The following is a 20,778-nucleotide window of genomic DNA, read 5'->3' on the forward strand; positions in this document are numbered from 1 at the left end:
GAGAATCACAACTCCAAGAAATCATAATCAACGTCGTCGAAATTACACTTGATGGATTCTGACTGGGAGTTTCAATAACAAAAAAAAAAAAAAATTCTTTAAAATATTGCTCTTGGCTCTGAGTTCTTTCCTGAGATGCCCAAAGGATATCAGGTACACTTTCATCATACTTTGCTTCAATATTCAAAAATATCTAAGAAAGTGAACTATTAACTCTTTTATTATAAACATACTTGGGTGGAATCAACAGCACCAGCTGATTAAAAAAATAAAGGGTTAAAGAACAGAAAACAAATTTGAACAAGTCAGCAATGTGTAGCCTAGGAAACAGGCCTTCAGCATGAACTCAAATTTGAAAAATAAGCTATAACACACAAGGAATTTGATGTGGATTTAAGACCAATTGCTATTCTGAAAATAAATCCCTTTATTTTGACTTTATAGCAATGACAATATTAATGTAATTGTTACCATTAGGAAAGGATCCAATAGCAGCAGAAGGAACACCAGCATATATTCCACGAAAACCACCAGCCTTATTAAAGCCTTGGGGACTCTGCAGTCTGGTTTTAATGGTATCCAGAGGAAATAATATCAAGTCAACAGAAGCACCTGCTACCCCACCGGCCTTTAAAAAAAAGTGGGGGGGGGGGGGAGAAAAAGAAAAAAGGTTAGAATAAAACAAGGTTTTTGCCATTATAGAGCAGGGATAGAAATAAGGCTGTCTTTAAAGTACATATCTTGTATCTTTCTGTCCATGAACTTCTTGAGCATAAAGAACCTTCTATATAAATCTAGAGATTTTCCTAAGAAGATAATAAAAATTGCACTCTATTTTCAAATCAGAAATTTTATACTACAGTTTTTTGGGTTTGTTAGATTTTATTTATTTGAGAGACAGAGCCATAGACAGTGAGAGGGAAAGACATAGAGAAAGGTCTTCCATCAGCTAGTTCACTCCCCAAATGGCCAAAACAGCTGGAGTTGCGCTGATCCAAAGCCAGGAACCAGGAGCTTCTTCCAAGTCTCCCACGCAGGTTCAGGGGCCCAAGGACTTGGGCCATCTTCTACTACCTTCCCAGGCCAGTGAAGAGAGCTGAATCAGAAGGGAAGCAGCCAGGACTAGACCCTGCACAGCACCCATATGGGATGCCGGCACCAGAGGTGGAGGATTAACCTACTGAATCGCAGCACTGGCCCCACGGAAGTTCTTTCTAAATGATTATTTAGGGAATAAAGTGAATTTATTAAAAAAAAAAACAACTTTAAATTCATTTTTAAAATACAAGCCTCAAAAAAGTAAAAAAAAAAAAAAAACAAACACACACACACACAAAAAAAACCTGCAGCATACAAACACTCCTTCCCATCCTTGGTTCTAATAACAGATGACCACTTGTCTTGGTTTCCTGTTAAATCTTTTCAGTTACTTTAGACCATTACAAGCAAATACAAACTGTCGCTCCTAGGCTTCCTATCCGAGTCACGGCACCATTATCCCTCCTAGGCTTCACATCTGAGTCACGGCACCATTATGTCGCTCCCCCTCTTTGCAGAGGAACAACACAGGACCCTGCGCTGCTCTTTTGTCTGCTCGGCCCTTCCCAGGTTTGCTGCTGGTTCTTCCCGGGTTGGCTACCATCCTTCCACCTCCGTGGAAGGGCGGTTCCCCCTGCCACTTTCCCCACTTCTGCGGGGGAGCGGCACACCGCCGGCCGGCTCTCTCGGGGGCTGCACAGGTGTTCCCTCAGATGTTCCTGGTGCATGTTGTCTCTCTCCTCCTTTATAGTCCTCTTCCACCAATCCCAACTCTGCTACCCACACGCCGAGCACGCTGCTCTCCTCCAATCAGGAGCAGCTCCTGCAGCTTGTCAAGTTGGTGAGAGGCAGCTGTGTAGAAGCTGTTTACTCCTCTCCCAGCGCCATATTGTGGGAGAGCAGATGCATAGAATAAGTCTTAATTTCAGTAACTTAGTCTAGTCCAAGTTGCTCCCCACAACAAACCATGCATTAAAAAAAAAAAAACATGGTATACAATGGGCACTATTCTGCACTTTTTTTCATTTGCCAATTCTTTGCATATCAGAACAAATGCACTACTGCTTTTAATCAAGCAGTGAATTTATATAAAAAATTTCAACACCTGTGTTTTGAAACAGTTAATGATCATTATGAATCTAGATTTGTTACTTTAAGAGTCACTCACTGAAGGGTTCATGTAATATCCTAATTTTTGTGACCATCTGAAAATTCCCTGATAATTTTTAAATTAAATAGAGATGTAACTCCTTAAAAATATCCAAGTAAAATTAAAACCTGACTCAGGCCAGCGCCGCAGCTCAATATGTTAATCCTCTGCCTGTGGTGCCCGCACACCGGGTTCTAGTCCCGGTCAGGGTGCCAGATTCTGTCCCAGCTGCCCCTCTTCCAGTCCAGCTCTCTGCTGTGGCCCGGGAAGGCAGTGGAGTATGGCCCAAGTGCTTGGGCCCTGCACCCGCATGGGAGACCAGGAGAAGCACCTGGCTCCTGGCTTAGGATCAGCATGGTGCACCGGCCCCAGCGGCCACTGGAGAGTGAATCAACGGTAAAGGAAGACCTTTCTCTCTGTCTCTCACTCTCACTGTCCACTCTGTCAAAAAAAAAAAAAAAACAAAAAAAAAAAAAACAAAAAAAAAAAAAACAACCACAACCTGACTCAAGGGGCCAGCACAGCGCTGTGAGGCAGTGGGTAAAGCCACCGCCTGCAGTGCTGGCATCCCATATGGGCACCAGTTCGAGTCACGACAGCTCCACTTCTGATCCAGCTCTCTGCTATATCCTGGGAAAGCAGTGGAAGACGGGTCAAGTCCTTGGGGCCCTGCACCCACATGGGAGACCCAGAGGAAGCTCCTGGCTCCTGGCTTTGGGTCAGTGCAGCTCTGGCCACTGTGGCTATCTGGAGAGTTAACCAGGGGATGGAAGACCTCTTTGTGTCTATGCCTCTCTATAAGTCTGCTTTTCAAATAAATAAATAAATCTTTAAAAAAATAAAAATAAATTTAAAAATAAACCTGACTCAAACTATCTGGTATGTCATGCAGCATACTGCACTGGAGATGCTGCAATTTAAAAACTGATTAAAGGATTGGGTGTTCTAAGACAATGCTCACATTCCATATTGGAACGCCTATTGGAGTCCCGGCTGTTCCACTTCTGAGCCAGCTTCCTGTTCGTGTGCCTTGGAAGGCAGATGATGACCCAAGTGTTTGGAACCCTGCCACCCATGTGGTGATCCAGTTGGAGTTCCTGGCTCCTAGCTCCAGCCTAGCCCAATCCTAGTTGTTGTAGTCATTTGGGGAGTAAACCAGTGGAATTTAAATTTTCTCATTGTCTCTTTCCATCTCTGTCACTCTGCCTTTCAAATAAATAAATTCTTTTGCAAAAAGAAAAAAAATCCTGACTAAAAACTAAGTTTATGATGATTATATTCAAACACATGCAGAATAATGTAAAAAGAGTTTCATCTCAAAGACAAAAGACGTATCAAAAAAATATGAACAGGAAGACAATGAAAAAAAAGTGGACAGACAAGATCTAAAGGTGCTGTTTAACGATATATATCAAAACTGGGCTATACTAAGCAAATACACCTATCAAGAAGAAATCTCTCAACATGATTCCTACATAGTAACTTTTTAATTGAACTGTTAACTTTTCCTTTTTCCTTTTAACTTTTGAATTCTGAATCCTATGAATCTATTACCTATTTACAAAGTCAAACTATACATCTAACAAGACAGGTGTGGTGCAGTGGGTTAAGCCACTGCTTAGGAGGCACAAATCACATATTGGATGGCTAGTATGTGTCTGATCCAGCTTCCTGCTGATGCATCCTGGGAGACAGCAGATGAAGGCTCCTTCTACCCACAGGAAAGGCCCACATGGAGATCTGGGCTCTTGGCTGTATCTTGGCCCAGCCCTGCCTATTGCAGGCATTGGGGGAATAAACCAACATACGTAAGATCTCTCTTCCCACCCTCTTTGTTCTGCCTTTCAAATAGATGAAAATAAGCATTTTACAACACTATACATCCACAACATGGAAAAAGAAGAATCACATGCAAGGTTCAAATAGATCGGCTGTTTGCACTCTCTGGGCTTACAGAATGCTCAGGTGGAACAAACCCTGGTACTTGTGCTCTGCTTGCCATTCACTATAAGATCACTCCAAGGATTAACTGGAAAAATGAAGTATTCTGATTAAACATTCAACGCCAATTTTAAAATTAACTGGCATAGACCATTCAAAATTAGTTTACACCAGAAAAGTACATTGCCATTAACCATGAATGCTATACTAAATGATCAGTGTAAAAAGCATGAAAGAACTTCAAAGATCACGAAGGTCTTTTCCGCAAATGGCCTAAAATGATGCGAGCAAAAGACCACAGTGAGACACCAGTAGAGAGCTTAAAGTAGCACTAACAGAATAGAGACAACATGTGATTTCTTTCTGGACATAAAGGTGGCTTTTCCAAGTCAAAGGAAACATCCAAACAAATAATGTAGTAAAGTAAAAACAAATAACCTTTTTGTCATTCCTCTCACTTACTTTTTAAAGGTTTTTATAGAATCCAGTAAGTAAATCAAGTATTTTGCCTGCCTCACAGCATGGACAGAATAAAGAGAATAAAATCCTGGTGAGAATGTCTGACACAACTGGATTCCTTAAACACATGCTGCATTTCATTCTAATTTTCTCATTAATCTTAAAAGAAGATTCAGAGAAGCGCTTGCTATCTACTGCTAAATTTTAATCAATAAGTTAATTACTGCTTTAATCTATTTGCGTACTTTGCATGCATTGATTCTTTAACCTTTCACAATTCTTATCTTCTGAGAATAAGATTACTAATTCAATCTACTTATCTAGTAAAACATGAATCAAAAGTTACTAATTGCTTCTGTGAATTTCAAACTTCTGCAACTCAAATGTCATTTACATTCATTAGACTGAAGAAACAGACAGCTAACAAAAAAAAAAAAAAAACAGCTAACAAAAAAATCTGAATAATACCTATAAATTGGCCAAACGTATTTAAGATTTAAACAATACTTTAAAAAATGCTGAAATTTTACATCAATAGTTTTGTACAAAATATACAAGCCAACATCAACTGAATCATATCACATCTTTTACTTTTTAGCCTGAGAAATCTGTTATGATTGCTTATCAAATAACGTATCAGGCAAATGACACCAAGACTTATGGTAGTTTACACTGAAACTGTTTAGGTTAAGAACTAGACAAAATTTTAAAAAAATGTACCACAGATAACCCTGAGCAAGCCTCGTTCCAGCATAACGATTTATTGCAAACTCAACACCATACAATTACAATACACATCTCTACCTTAAGTTAAATGCAAAAAAATGCTGACAGGCCACACAAAGGAAGCATCTAACAGCTACTTTGAAATTACTCTGGGAATTCAAAAGTGTCAGTATTACACCCAAAAAAACCTTTTCAAAAGGAGGCTGGCAGAACATCAACCAAAATATTAATCAGTGCTGCTCAACTATAGGATGAAAACAATTTGTGCAACTTTTTATTTATTTGAGAGTAGGAAAGAGAGAGCACCCAGCTATTGGCTCATTCAAGTGGCTGCAAAGGTTGGGACTGATTAGGTGCAAAAGCCAGGAGCGTGGAACTTAATCCAGGTCTTCTGCATCAGCGGCAGGAACCCAGTTACTTAAGCTATCACCACTGCCTACCAGGGTCTGCACCGGCAAGAAGCTGCAGTTGGGAGGCAGAGCTGAGAATCAAACGTAGGCACTCCAGTGTGGTACACCGGCACCCCTAACTGCTAGCCTAAACACCTGCCCCACACCTGTGTAACTTAAGTAAAATCAGGGGCCAGTGCTGTGGCACAGCGGATAAAGCCGCCAGCTGTAGCATCGGCATCCCATATGGGCATCCGTTCAAGTCCCGGCTGCTCCACTCTGCGCCAGCTCTCTGCAATAGCCTGGGAAACAATCAAAAGATGGCCCAAGTTCTTGGGCCCCTGCACCTGTGTGAGAAACGCAAAAGAAACTGCTGGCTCTGGATCAGCCCAGCTCCGGCATTGAGGCCATTTGGGGACTGAACCAGTGGATGGAAGACTTCTCTCTCTGCCTCTGCCTCTGCCTCTCTGTAACTGTGCCTTTCAAATAAACAAATCTTAAAAAAAGAGGGGTGGTAAAATCTAGAGGCCACTGTCTAAAGGACAGCTAACAAGAACCAGCTGTTAGTTTAACATGGCTTCTTCATACCTAACATTCTGCTTTCTCTACAACAAGGTGGCCACCACCGATCTGAACCACCGCTCTCATTGCAAAACTGCTGCCTTTCCTTCCTGTGCTGTCTCCTTCCCCCATTCACCATTAATTCTCTTACAGAGCTCCCTACCGCTCTACACAAAAGGCAGAGACATCTTGGTAAAATATAAATTTCACCTTGTCAGTCTCCAGCCTAAATCTTCCATACGTTCCAATATTCCTAAGTATAGACAACATAATTCTAACCCAGGTTAGACAAATGACACTCTGGAAGTGTTGCACTCCATCTACTTCTCACCTGCAACCCCCACTACTTCTCTTCACGACATACCTCCTTGCCACCTTCATGTGCCCCTTCCTCCATGTCAGCTCATCATTTCAAGGACATTGGAGATACACTTCCCTAATCTCTCATTCCAGATTTACATCCTCTTGTTTCCAAGTCCTCATCATAATTTTAATTTCATAGTTGAATGTATGATCACTTATTCGTTCAATGTCTGTCTGTCCTAGGAGGCTGAGATCTGTTATCTGCTTTGTTTACCAATGCTTTCCCAGCATCAGCACACAGGAGGCATCCAAGGGCTAAAATAAAGGCTTAACATATACATTTTTTAAACGATTTTATTTATTTATTTGAAAGAGTTACACAGAGAGAGAAGGAGAGACAGAGAGAGAGGGAGGTCTTCCATCCGCTGGTTTATTCCCCAAATGGCTGCAATGGCCAGAGCTGGACCGATCCAAAGCAAGGAGCCAGGAGCTTCTTCCAGTTCTCCAGCACGGGTTCAGGGGCCAAAGACTAGAACCATCTTCTTCTGCTTTCCCAAGCCATCAGCAGGGAGCTGAATCTGAAGAGAGGCAGCTGGATCTCGAAACAGCACCCATATGGGATGCTGGCACTGCAGATGGAGCCTTGACCTGCTATGCCGCAGCACCAGCCCCTTCATATACACATTTTAGAAAATACTGCAAAACCAGCCTTTAAAAGGTACACTGAATTAAAAAAAAAAAAAAAAGACAAGACCAATTTCCAAAAGAAAAATATAAATACCTAAGAAAAATATAAATATGCTTTTTTATATGGTCACAAAAAAAATCTTCCCAGAGATGGCTTTCATTGCAGCCATTAAGATGCCACTTCAGACGAATGGAAATATCTGGGTTCACATTCTGGTTCTACTTCCGATTCCAATTTCCTGCTGATGCATATCCTGGAGGCAGCAGATGAAAGCTCAAGCCTTTGGGTCCCTGCAACCCACACATGGGAGATCAGGACTGAGTTCCAGGCTCCTGGTTGCAGCCTGCCCCAGTCCTAGCTGTTGCAAGCTTTTGGGGAGCAAACTAGTACAGGGAGATCTCCATCTGTTTTTACCTTTTGTTTTATTTGAAAGGAAGAGTTACAGAGAGAAAGACAGAGACAGAGACCTTCTATCTGTTGGTTCACTCCCCAAGTGACTGCATCAGTCAGAGCCTTGCCACACCAAAGCCAGCAGCCTGGAACTCCGTGCATGTCTCCACATGGCTTGCATGGGCCCAAGTACTGGAGCCATCTTCTGCAGCTTTCCCAGGTACATCAGCAGGGAGCTGGATCAGAAGATGAGTAGCAGGATACAACCCGGCACTAATATGGGATGCTGGCATTGAAGACAGCAGCTTAGCTCTTTATGTTACAACACAGGTTCCTCGGATAATTTAAAAAAAAACAAACAAACAAACAATTCATTAAAAAATATTTTCCCAACTAAATGAGAAAAGTTTAAAAATATGAATAGTTATGGTCACAATTAAAAGAAACATTAATGTAACCTATTGGAGGACAATTTGACAAAATAAAACATTTTAACTATTAAATCCTTTGATTCATTTATTCATGGGTAAACACTTCTACAGAAATAACTGCACAGGTAAACAAGAATGCTTACTACAGCAATGTCTGTAATAAAAAACTGAATACAGTCTAAAAGTCCTCCCATAGAAGTCTAACTAAATAGGTTATATCCAAATAACTGATTGCTACACACAACCTTTATTTTTTTTTTAATCTTTTATTTGATGAATATAAATTTCCAAAGTACGACTCATGTGTTACAATGGCTTCCCCCCCCATACCGTCCCTCCCACCAACAACCCTCCCCTTTCCCACTCCCTCTCCCCTTCCATTCACATCAAGATTCATTTTCGATTATCTTAATATACAGAAGATCAGCTTAGTATACCTTAAGTAAGTATTTCAACAGTTTGCTCCCACACAGAAACATAAAGTGAAAAATAATAATGATTTTTTTTAAATGATGATGAAATCAGATCAGACCTATTGTCATGTTTAATCCCAGTGAGAGTCAAGTTGGGAATTGATAATTTCTTTCTTTTTTTTTTTTTTTTTTTTTTTTACAGAAGATCAGTTTAGTGTACATTAAGTAAAGATTTCAGTCGTTTGCACCCCCATAGAAACACAAAGTGAAATATACTGTTTGAGTACTCGTTATAGCATTAAGCCTCAGTGTACAGCACGTTAAGGACAGAGATCCTACATGAGGAGTAAGTGCACAGTGACTCCTGTTGTTGACTTTACCAATTGACACTCCTGTTTATGGCATCAGTAATCTCCCTATGCACCAGTTATGAGTTTCCAAGGCTATGGAAGCCCCTTGAGTTCTCCGACTCTTATCTTGTTTAGACACGGTCATAGTCAAAGTGGAGGTTCTCTCCTCCCTTCAGAGAAAGGCACCTCCCTCTTTGAAGACCTGTTCTTTCCACTGGGATCTCACTCACAGAGATCTTTTTGCCAGAGTGTCTTGGCTTTCCATGCCTGAAATACTCTCATGGGCTTTTCAGCCAGATCCGAGTGCCTTTAGGGCTGATTCTGAGGCCAGAGTGCTATTTAGGACATCCGCCATTCTATGAGTCTGCTGAGTATCTCACTTCCCATGTTGGATCACTCTCCCCTTTATTTATTCTATCGGTTATACACACAACCTTTAAAAGAACAAGATCAACCCGTACCTACTAGCACAGAAACACATATTCTTTATCAGAGGAATGATAAATATATGCTGAACAATCCCACTTTTTTTTTTTTTTTTTTTTTTTTTTTTGACAGGCAGAGTGGACAGTGAGAGAGAGAGACAGAGAAAGGTCTTCCTTTTGCCGTTGGTTCACCCTCCAATGGCCGCCGCTGCAGCCGGCGCACCGCGCTGATCCTGGCAGGAGCCAGGAGCCAGGTGCTTTTTCCTGGTCTCCCATGGGGTGCAGGGCCCAAGCACCTGGGCCATCCTCCACTGCACTCCCTGGCCATAGCAGAGAGCTGGCCTGGAAGAGGGGCAACCGGGACAGAATCCGGCGCCCCAACCGGGACTAGAACCCGGTGTGCCGGCGCCGCAAGGTGGAGGATTAGCCTATTGAGCCACGGCGCCGGCTGAACAATCCCACTTTTTAAAAAAATCCAATTATTTGTACACTAATTAGAAACCTGGGGCCAGCACCGGGCTCACTAGGCTAATCCTCCGCCTTGCAGCGCCGGCACACCGGGTTCTAGTCCCGGTCGGGGCGCCGGATTCTGTCCCGGTTGCCCCTCTTCCAGGCCAGCTCCCTGCTGTGGCCTGGGAGTGCAGTGGAGGATGGCCCAAGTGCTTGGGCCCTGCACCCCATGGGAGACCAGGATAAGTACCTGGCTCCTGCCATCGGATCAGCGCGGTGCGCCGGCCGCAGCACACCGGCCATTGGAGGGTGAACCAACGGCAAAAGGAAGACCTTTCTCTCTGTCTCTCTCTCACTGTCCACTCTGCCTGTCAAAAAAAAAAAAAAAAAAAGAAAAGAAAAGAAAAAAGAAACCTGGAAACATGCTCACTAAATTGCTACAAGTTGTTACTTCTGTGGAAAGCAACTCATGATCAAAAGTTTTATTACCACCTTGTCAGTTTTTTTTTTTTTTGGACAGGCAGAGTCAGATAGTGAGAATGAGACAGAGAAAGGTCCTGCTTCCGCCCTCCTGGGCCACAGCAGAGAGCCAGACTGGAAGAGGAGCAACCGGGACAGAATCCGGCACCCCGACCAGGACCAGAACCCAGGTGCCAGCGCCACAGGCGGAGGATTAGCCCAGTGAGTCGCAGCACCAGCCCCTTGTTGGGTTTTTTATTGTTTAACTTTTATAAAGATTATCATAGCAAACAAAAGTAAAGCCACTCAAAACATTCCCCTCATGCAAAAATCACTAATAAACTGGCTGCATGTGACACTATGTCTTCAGAAAGTTCATGAAAAATGTGTATTGTGACACAAGCTATGCACGAATGTCAACATTTTTCTGCACCAAAGTAAACTTAGCTGCTAATTTCATTTTTCCATGAACATTTCAAAGTTCCCTTACATACGAGGACAACAGGTAATCAGCAGAGGTTAATGAAGAACCTCAACCCACAGACTGTCTCCTCCCTACCTTTATCGTACTCACTCCTACTGACCGACTAGTTTTCCAAACACATCCCCAAACTTATCATTTCTATGTTTCTGTTTGGGCTTTCTCCCTTGTCTCTTGACTACCGCACCAGCAGGGCACCTTCCCTGCCACAGCCCCACCCCTGTTCCCCTGCTCTTCACCCACCACACACCCACACACGCACACCTGATTGTATCCATTCTTAAGGCTGCTCACAAAACCTTTCACACTCCTCTAGGCAGAATTACATGCTACTTCCTTCACTTCCCATCCAATTTTAGTGATAGTTCACTTGGGTTCTAACCATCAAGTCGAACACTAAGAGCCTTCAAAGTAGAACCCAGGTCAGTCACTGTGTCTTCTAAGTCTCTAACCCAGCACTTCTGATGTCTTCTAAAAAAGGAACTCTAAGATGTGGAGATAATGCTTTGTAAAAAGATGACATATTCAAAAAAAAAAAAAAAAAAACCTGCAGCATACTGTGCGGTTGTCCCCATCCTGGTTTGCCACAAACAGTGCTGCCTGCCTCTGCTACTCCTCACAGCATTCCCAGCTGCATGGACAGCTCTGGGGGCTTTCAGGGTGACTTCTCTGCAAAGTCTGTGTATGACCACCTCCTAATGGAAGGGACTGCTGTGTAAGTTCAGTTTTGTCCAGTGAAACTATTCCCAAAAGTGGAATGATGGGACTAGAATGTGATTGGACTATTTTTATACTTCTCCAAAAATTCTTTCAGATTAAATATTGCCTTAGAACACAGAATTGGTATCAGACTGACATGGCTTCGATCTCAACTGAATCTCCATAGAAGGCTATTTAACTTCTCTAGGCCAGTATTTCTTCATCTGTGGAGCCAGGAAAATGCCTTCACCTAGACTCCAAGTCCAAAAAGGCAGGGATTCTCAGGGCCGGCGCCGTGGCTCACTTGGTCAATGCTCTGCCTGAGGTGCTGGCATCCCATATGGGCCCTGGGTTCTAGTCCCGGCTGCTCCTTCTCCAGTCCAGCTCTCTGCTGTGGCCCAGAAAGGCAGTGGAGGATGGCCCAAGTGCTTGGGCCCTGCACCCAATTGGGAGACCAGGAAGGAGCACCTGGCTCCTGGCTTCGGATCGGTGCAGCGCTGGCTGTAGCAGCCATCTGGGGAGTGAACCAACGGAAGGAAGACCTTTCTCTCTGTCTCTCTCACTGTCTAACTCTGCCTATCCAAAAAAAAAAAAAAAAAAAAGGTAGGGATTCTATCTTTGAGGCATTGCATCCGCAACCAAGGCCAACAAATACATTTGATTAAACAGGTAAAAGATATTTGATTTTTCATTAATGTTATTCAAATGTTATCTGTATAATACAATATTTTAATACTTAAAGCAACTTTCAATATATAGTATTAAAGTTTGTAAGTGGTAACAAAAACCTATCAACAAGTCATTTGCAGCAAAATTATCAAATACTAAAACATTCTAAGTACCACTCTCTCCAACTGAAAAACATGAAAAAGGAAAGGCCATGCCTCTCCCAGTACTGGAGCTCAACAAGAAACACCTCTGTGAGCACAGGAGTTCTCAGCTGTGGGCCCAGATGATTACTGGTCTCCAAGGGTGTCATGCACGTCCCACTGCTCATAAAACTCAGAGTCTACCTGTGTTTAGTGTTTTTTTCCTCACCACAAAAGCAAGCAAAAAAGGAGGACTTCCTCACTTAATAAAAATGTGAAAAAGTCCCACAAAGCCACCCTGAGAAAGTGCAGCATACTTTCCAATTTCCTAGAGATCTGGAAGCAATGCTTTCTTAGCAGATATTAACTTCCCTTTACTCCAAGTTGAAACTAGGAAGGCACTATCCAGAAAAGACTGGAGGGAAACATTAAAAAAAAAAAAAGCTTCTTTAAAAGCATACCCAGTGCTTCATTCTTGTTAGCTTTTCTTGCTTCCTTTCCCTCCTAAGAACCCCCAACAGCCCAACCTATTCCTTTACCCCTCCAGGCTTCTTTGCCACAGGTTTTCAGCAGCAGGTAGATAAGTCCAGTAAGATACAAGTGAGTACTACACATGCGCATGCGCAAACACACACACACACACACACACACACACACACACACACACACAGGAAAAAGCACTTTGCATATTGGTCCAGTGGGTTCAGCTTCACATTCAACACCTGGCTACTCCACATCCGATCCAGCTCTCTCTGATAAGCCTGGGAAAGCAACAGGCCCAAGTACTTGTACCAAGGTGGGAGACCTGCATGGAGTTCTCGGCTCCTGGCTCCAGCTTGACTCAGCCACAGCTATTGCAGCCATATGGGGAGTCAAACAGCAGATGGATATCGCTATGTTTCTCATTCTCCGTATCATTCTACCTTTAAAATAAAAAAAATAAATCTTAAGAAAGCAAAAAATTTCTCCCTGTGACATCACCACCCAGACTTTTCAAAGCCAATTCACTGAGTGGGGAAAACACAAATGGTCCTCATTTTGCATAGGACAACAGCACGAATTTCAGTTGCCATGATTTAGCTAAATAATACAAGTCTCCCAATAGCATATTAACTGTAATTTCATTAAGTACAAACTCGTTCTCAGTCTATAGATCACAACACAATTAAAGAAGCCACTGGGGGGGTCTGGCGCTATGGCACAGTGGGTTAAGCCACCGCCTCCAGCGCCAGCATCCCATATGGGCACTGGTTCAAGTTCCGGCTGCTCCACTTCTGATCTCGCTCTCCGCTATGGCCTGGGAAAATAGAAGATGGCCCACGCCCTTGGGTCCCCTCACCCACATGGGAGTCCCGGAAGAAGCTCCTGGCTTCAGATCAGCACAGCTCCGGCCGTTGCAGCCAACTGGGGAGTGAAACAGCGGATGGAAGACCTTCTCTCTCGCTCTGCTTCTCCTCCTCTCTCTGTGTAACTCTAACTTTCAAATAAGTAAACAAATCTTTAAAAAAAAAAAAAAAAGACACTGGTGTCAGCACTGTGGCATAGCAGGTAAAGCTGCCGTCTGCAGTGCTGGCATCCTATTTGAGCGTCGGTTCGAGTCCTAGCTGCTCCACTTCTGATCCAGCTCTCTGCTATGGCCTGGGATAGCAGTGGAAGATGTCCCAAGCCCTTGGGCCCCTGCATCCATGTTGGAAGACCCAGGGGAAGCTCCTGGCTCCTGGCTTCAGATCAGTGCAGCTCCAGCTGTTGCGGCCAACTGGGGAGTGAATGAGCAGATCAAAGACCTCTCTCTGTCTTTCTCCTTCTCTATGTAACTCTTTCAAATATATAAGTAAATCTTAAAAAAAAAAAGCCACTGCCCATATGTTATTCAGTTCATCTACAAACAGCAAAGCATGTAGTTATACTACCTTCTCAATTTCCAGTAAAAGAACCACAGTATATTTTACAAAAATGAAAAACCATGAAAGAATGGGTCAATCAGGATAAAAGTGGAAAAAAGAAATGTAAAGTGCTAACACTGAAAGCGAAGTTAAAATCAAACATGAGTGGTGTTCTACACGACACAGCTGTCGATTCAAATATAGATACTGCTGTCTTTCAAGAGAATCTAGATACACAACCAGAGGAACTAAGTCAAAAGTTCCAATATAAATGAAGAAGATGGCTGTGATACAGAAGAATAAAGATGTACCACAGGATGGTACGCTAGCAATTGTCTTTACATTAAAGGAAGTCTTGGGGCAGGTGTTTGGCCAGGTGACTAAGACACCAGTTGGGACATTCACATCCCAAATCAGAGGGCCCAGACTGAAGTTCTAGCTCCAGTTCCAATTTCAGCTTCCTGCTAATGAACACTCTGGGAGGCAACAACTGATGTTTCAAGACCTTGGGCCCCTGCCACCCACATAGGCAACCTAGGTTAATTTCTTGGCTTCCAGCTGGCTCAGACAGGGCCACTATAGGCTTGTGGGGAATAAGATAGTGGATGCAAGTGTTCCCTCGCATGCTTGCTCTTGCTCTCTCTCTCTCTCTTGAATATATAAAAGAACTCTAAGAGATAATTCACAACATTAAAAGTACAAAGGATAAAATATTGGAAGTTGATCCAAATTTAGAAAGTAGTATGACAAATTGCCACAGCAAAAAAGGAGAAAAAAAAAACACTTGCTCTTTATTATAAATTACTTGACAAGAAGGCAAGTAACATCCCAACAAGTTGTGCTAAGATTTTCTATTTTTAAAAAAGAGATAAGTTCTGGCTGGTAACTCCCCAAATGGCTGACATGGCCAGGACTGGGCTAAGCCAAAGCCAGGAGCCTAGACTTTCATCTGGGTCTCCCACATGGACGGCAGGGATCCAAGTACTTGGACCATCTTTCACTGTTTTCTCAGGTGCATCAGCAAGTTGCTGGATCAAAAGCCTAGCAGTAGTACTCAGACCGGTGCTCAGATTCGGGATGCCAGCACTGCAAGCCATGGCTTAAACCACTGCACCACAATGCTGGCCCCCCCAAAAAATTCTTCAGGTCATGAAACAATCTTAACTTTTCCCATCTATCATTAAAATCAGTTTGCGCAGTTTCAGCTTATAGTCATTTTTATCCTCCTACACTACCATGCAAATCAAGGACTGCCTGTACTTTAAGTAACATAAAACTCAAATTGCCAAAGTTCTTTCCCCTGTAGCCTGGAACTGGTTAAAAGGTAACTACAGAGAGGTTGGTTTTGGTTTCATATAAGTCAAAAGGCAGGGGAACAGACGAACTACAGAGTCAACAGAAAAGTTAAGAGTAACTTTTCTCACCAGAGTAAAAAGAGTTGAAAGAGTAGAGGCCGGCACCACGGCTCACTTGGCTAATCCTCCACCTGCGGTGCAGGCACACCAGGTTCTAGTCCTGGTCGGGGCGCCGGATTCGGTCCCAGTTGCTCCTCTTCCAGTCCAGCCCTCTGCTGTAGCCCGGGAAGGCAGTGGAGGAAGGCCCAAGTCCTTGGGCCCTGAGCACACATGGGAGACCAGGAGGAAGTACCTGGCTCCTGGCTTCGGATGGGCGCAGCGCCGGCCGTAGCAGCCATTTGGGGGATGAACCAACGGAAGGAAGACCTTTCTCTCTATTTCCCTGTCTAACTCTGCCTGTCAAAAAAAAAAAAAAAAAAAAAAAAAAAAATCAGGCAGCAAAAAAAGAGAAGTAAATGAAAGGCATGTTTGTTTGTTTGTTTGTTTTTTAAATCTAAAGTAGAGGCCGGTGCTGTGGCTCACTAGGCTAATCCTCCGCCTGCAGGAGCCGGCACACGGGGTTCTAGTCCTGGTCAGGGCACCAGATTCTGTCCCGGTTGCCCCTCTTCCAGTCCAGCTCTCTGCTGTGGCCCGGGAGTGTAGTGGAGGATGGCCCAAGTGCTAGGGCCCTGCACCCGCATGGGAGACCAGAAGCACCTGGCTCCTGGCTTCGGATCAGCGTGGTGCACCAGCCGCAGTGCGCCGGCTGCAGCGGCTACTGGGGGGTGAACCAACCACAAAGGAAGACCTTTCTCTCTGTCTCTCTCTCTCTCACTGTCCACTCTGTCAAAAATAAAATAAAAAAAAAAATCTAAAGGAGAAAAATGTAATCCTACCATCAAAAAAACTGTTATCTTGGGATATTTCAATGCAGCTTTTTTTTATTTTTAACTCAATAGAGGAATATGTTTACACATCTTTAACTAGGTACAAACAAAAATACATCTGAGTCCACTTCAGAGAGTTCATGGGAAATGGAACTGAAAGTTTTTCTGATGCTAAAAAATTTAAAATCCATGAAGTTTTTTCATAATGCCCATTTCCATGAACTTTCTGAATACCTGCATACAATATTGTGGCTTTTTGAAATTTCATCTTAGAAGCATTTTCCTTATAATACACTCTCTTCACAAACAGTATTTTTAGTGGACCAGACTCGTCCAAGGAAGCATTCTCCCTTCATTTGCCCTACCAGTCCCCTTCTAGTCCATGTGTAAGTGGCTTCCTTTTGTCTCCAAGTAGTTAAATGTTCTGAACATCTTTAGGCTGCTAATACATAGGTCCAAACTGCTTTCTTAAAAAGCACACACTGATCAATATGCTTTTTTTTTTTTTTTAATTTTTCTGACAAGCCACGCTGTGGCTTACATGAGAACATTTCAAGGGCTCTCCCCTTTCTCAACACTACACCCCTTCCATCAACCTCGTGATCAAAGCTTTAGAAAGGGAGCATTTCTCTGACAGCTACAGGCCAAGTTCTATACTGAATTTATCACGTTATCTCATTTAATCCTGACTCTGAGTTTGTAGCCTTCAGTAGTCATCAAGGCTTGCCCTTCATCCATTCATGCAACGTGCAGTCTGAGTGCCTGTACTGCGGCAGGTATTGGTAACATGGTAGTAAGCAAAGCAGAGCTTCACAAGACTATTCAGCCTGTCTCAAAGCTACTCTCAGACTTAAAAAGTAGCAACTCGGGGCGGCACTGTGGCTTAACGGGTAAAGCTGCCACCTGCAGTGCTGGCATCCCATATGGGTGCCAGTTCAAGTCCTGGCTGCCCCACTTTCCAACTAGCTCTCTGCTATGGCCTGGGAAAGCAGTAGAAGATGGCCCACGTCCTTGCCCCCTGTACTTGTGTGGCAGGCCCGGAAGAAGCTCCTGGCTTCGGATCGGCGCAGCTCCAGCAGTTGCAGCCAACTGGGCTATCACCCAGCGGAGAGAAGACCTCTCTCTCTGCTTCTCCTTCTCTCTCCGTGGAACACTTTCAAACAAATAAATAAATCTAAAAAAAAAAAAAAAAAGTAGCCACTCCATTTCTGAACTACTTTGATAATAAAGTTTTTAATGACTTCTATTATTATATTTCAAATACAATCCAGTCTTATCCACGCCCCACAAACCCACCTTCAGCAGGTTGTCACTACCTGATATCAACCTTATCAAAGAACCCTTACCCATTGAGGCTTAGCTACCACTCAGACATCCAAGCTCTCTCTACCTGAGGATTTATCAAACACTGCTCCCCTTGAGTGAACTTTCCCATCTGCTTATCACAGTGTTTCACATCTTTTCATCCTTTAGGTCTTAGCCTACTTGTCACTCCTCAGAACCTTTCTTGTGCATGTCATCTAAAATACTAGTAGCTTCTCCAGCACTGCTCTCTATAACAACTTCAGTTCATTTCTTTCACAGCACTTAGAGGTGCTGCAACTGTCTGTTTTATTGGTGGGCCTTTCTCCCTCTACTAAAGGTGTGGTTTGGTTCGCTTACCACTGCATCTCCACCACAGGGGCCAGGAGGCAAAAGAAATGGCAGATAACCTGTGGGCTGAATGAATAAAATGGTTTTCCTTTAGCTGGTATAAGCACTACCTTATAACTTCAACCCACTGATACCAATTTTATCCTCTCTCTTTCTCTCTCTCTAGATATATATACATACACACATATATATATCCTGGGGTACTTTGTAAAACCATTCTTTTCTTTATTAACTCTAACACTCACCTGGTTTCACTACTGTTGCTGAGTTTGAAAACAGTATCAGCAAACAATTAAGAGCACCTGGTTGGAATCTAAGCCCTAACACATAGGTATATAAAATGGGTCTCCAGCAGGCACTGATTATGGTGCATCAGTTTTAGTTGTGTGGGATGCCTGCAGCCCATAACAGAATGGCTGGTTTGAATCTTACTACTCCCTATTTCTGAGCCAGCTTCCTGTTCATGTGGAAGGCAGCAACTGATGGTCCAAGTATCTGAGTGCCTACCACTCATGTGGGAGATGAGGATGAATTTCCTGGCTCCTGACTTCAGCCTGGCTCAGCATGGCTATTAGGGGCATTTGGGGAATGAGCCAGCACGTGGAAGACATCATTATTCCATCTGTCACTCTTCCTTCAAACAAATAAGCAAATTATTTTAAAAAGTGGGGGGAGGGGCCGGCGCTGTAGCGCAGGTTAACACCCTGGCCTGAAGCGCCAGCATCCCATATGGGCACCGGTTCTAGTCCCAGCTGCTCCTCTTCCGATCCAGCTCTCTGCTATGGCCTGGGAAAGCAGTGGAAGATGGTCCAAGTCCTTGGGCCCCTGCACCCACATGGGAGACCAGGAGGAAGCACCTGGCTCTTGGCTTTGGATCGGCGCAGCTCCGGCCATCTGGGAAGTGAACCAGTGGATGGTAGACCTCTGTCTTTACCTCTGTAACTCTGCCTTTCAAATAAAAAAAAAAAGGTGGGGGGAGAAGAGTCTCACTTGTATCACTTTGGACAAGTAGACTCTCTACTACAATTTGCTCATTTGGAAAACTAAAACAAGATTGCAATTGCTTGACAATAGTTATTGTATATGCAAAGAATCAACACCTGAATATTGACAAAACTGCCATCTTACCAGGCCCAAAAGAAACCTACTTGCAAGCGGTAATGTATTTCTTTATTTCTCAAGACCTAGTTTACAGAAGTTTGAGCACATCAATATTTAAAAGCCATCATCCACAAGTCTGGCCAAGACACCTCTTTCTTCCACATATGCCCATTATACCCTGAAGCCAGCCCACCTGTCATTTATCCCAACAGTCATTTGACAATTCCATGGCAACACCTGACCTCTCTGAGCAGGTCTATCTTGTTCACCATGTTATCTCCAACACCTGCAACTCCAAACAGTGGGAAATTGAATGAACAAATGCCTCCGGGCCTCCATTTGCCCAGTGAGAGGCATTTTTAAAACTACCTGTCTGCCTTTGCCCACTACCCCACCGTGAAAATGTCATCAAGCAATCTCTTGTTCACTGCTGTATCTAATATCCCCTACTGTGCCTGCCATAATAGACACTTTGAAACATTCATTTGTGAAAGGATCTTTGTTTCAGTTTTTGAGGTTCCCAGTGTTGATTCACACAGCTTTCTAAGGAACTGGCTGGCTACCGACTGCAGAGCACAGCTACCTGTGCCTATGGATATATTTCCAAACCCTTGAAATAAACAAATTGTGCTTCAATGAGTGAATGACTGTGTCATTTTCTAAGATTAAAAAAGCAACACGGCTGGCCAGTGTTGTGGTATAGTGGTTTGAGCAGCAGCCTGCGAAGCTAGCATCCCATATAAGTACCGGTTCAATTCCCGGCTGCTCCACTTGGATCGCCTGAGAAAGCAGCAGAAAGTGGCCCAGTTGCTTGGGCCCCTGCACCCACGTGGAGATCCAGATGAAGCTCCTGGCTCGGTCTGGCCCAGCCCTGGCCATTGCAGCCATTTAAGGAATGAACCTGCTGAAGGAAGATGGATCTCTCTCCGTAATTCTGCCTTTCAAACAAAATAAATATTTAAAAAAAGAAAAAAACGCACAGCACGGTTACATTATATAATGGAAGCTCTTCTCTTTATGTAAGCGAACACGCGAAAGACAAAGACCCAAGCACCACCAGTTCTCTTCTCTCTTACATCCGAGCAGAACAGACGCGGCACTGGACCAGGCCCAGCGGCGGCCTGGGAACGCGGAGCCCAGGGTGACCCGAGGACAGTCCAGCGCGCAACACCGGAAGAAAAAGCCTGAGCAGAAACGCCCTCACGGACTCCAGCGGCGGATTTCGGCAGCCCAACGAGCCCACCCCACCGCCCTGCACTCACCACCAGTGACGCTGTGAACCCCGGCGGGTCCATCGCTCCGCAAAGCAGGTTAACGCTATAACTCGAGACTGAGCAGAGGCGAGTCACGGCCCCATGTTCTGCGCGCAGCCATGTTGGAGGCGGGGCTTGTCTTGGCTGACTTCCGGGATCCCGTGACGTCAGACCAAAACAACTGCACGTGTAGCTCTCGGGGCTCCGAGCCTGGAGGAGGGCGGGGTCTGGGGAGCTGTGATCCGGCCGAATCTCGCGGCTCATTTCTGCTCGCGTTTCCCGCCTTAGCCTCAGGATGCAGCTAGGACAAACTCTCGCGAGCAATTTAGACACTGCGTGAGGGCACGGTGATTCTAAATTGAAGAGGGCGGCTGTTTCAGGAGCTAAGACTTGGAGTTTCTTAGCATCCACATGGGTTATTTCTTGGTCTTAAATGTACACATTTTGCCTGCATTTCTGGTAAATGAACTCATTATCAAATCATTATATAAAGACAGAAAAAGAT

At 44.0% G+C, this 20,778-nt stretch overlaps 1 protein-coding gene across 6 annotated transcripts in view; it reads right to left on the bottom strand.

Annotated features, from left to right (window-relative positions):
- The window catches only part of SLC25A26 (solute carrier family 25 member 26), a 158,244-nt gene extending 137,692 nt beyond the window's left edge, over window positions 1–20,552 (bottom strand). Inside the window, exons 1-3 of one of the 6 annotated variants that reach the window (XM_070050624.1) lie at window positions 20,283–20,409; window positions 17,291–17,440; window positions 472–628 (exon numbers count right to left, since the gene is read on the bottom strand). Coding sequence is in view for 4 of the 6 variants with exons in the window: in XM_008260904.4 (XP_008259126.2) it covers window positions 472–628; window positions 20,283–20,537 (412 nt within the window). In the remaining 2 variants the exon portion in view is untranslated. Of the gene's footprint in view, window positions 1–471; window positions 629–17,290; window positions 17,441–20,282 lie in introns of those variants that run through there. The other 5 variants (XM_008260904.4, XM_051851497.2, XM_070050623.1 and 2 more) reach the window with 5 other exon arrangements.
- Window positions 20,553–20,778: the final 226 nt, after the last annotated feature.

Source organism: Oryctolagus cuniculus, chromosome 10 (assembly GCF_964237555.1).
Source record: "Oryctolagus cuniculus chromosome 10, mOryCun1.1, whole genome shotgun sequence".
Lineage (NCBI taxonomy): Eukaryota > Metazoa > Chordata > Mammalia > Lagomorpha > Leporidae > Oryctolagus > Oryctolagus cuniculus.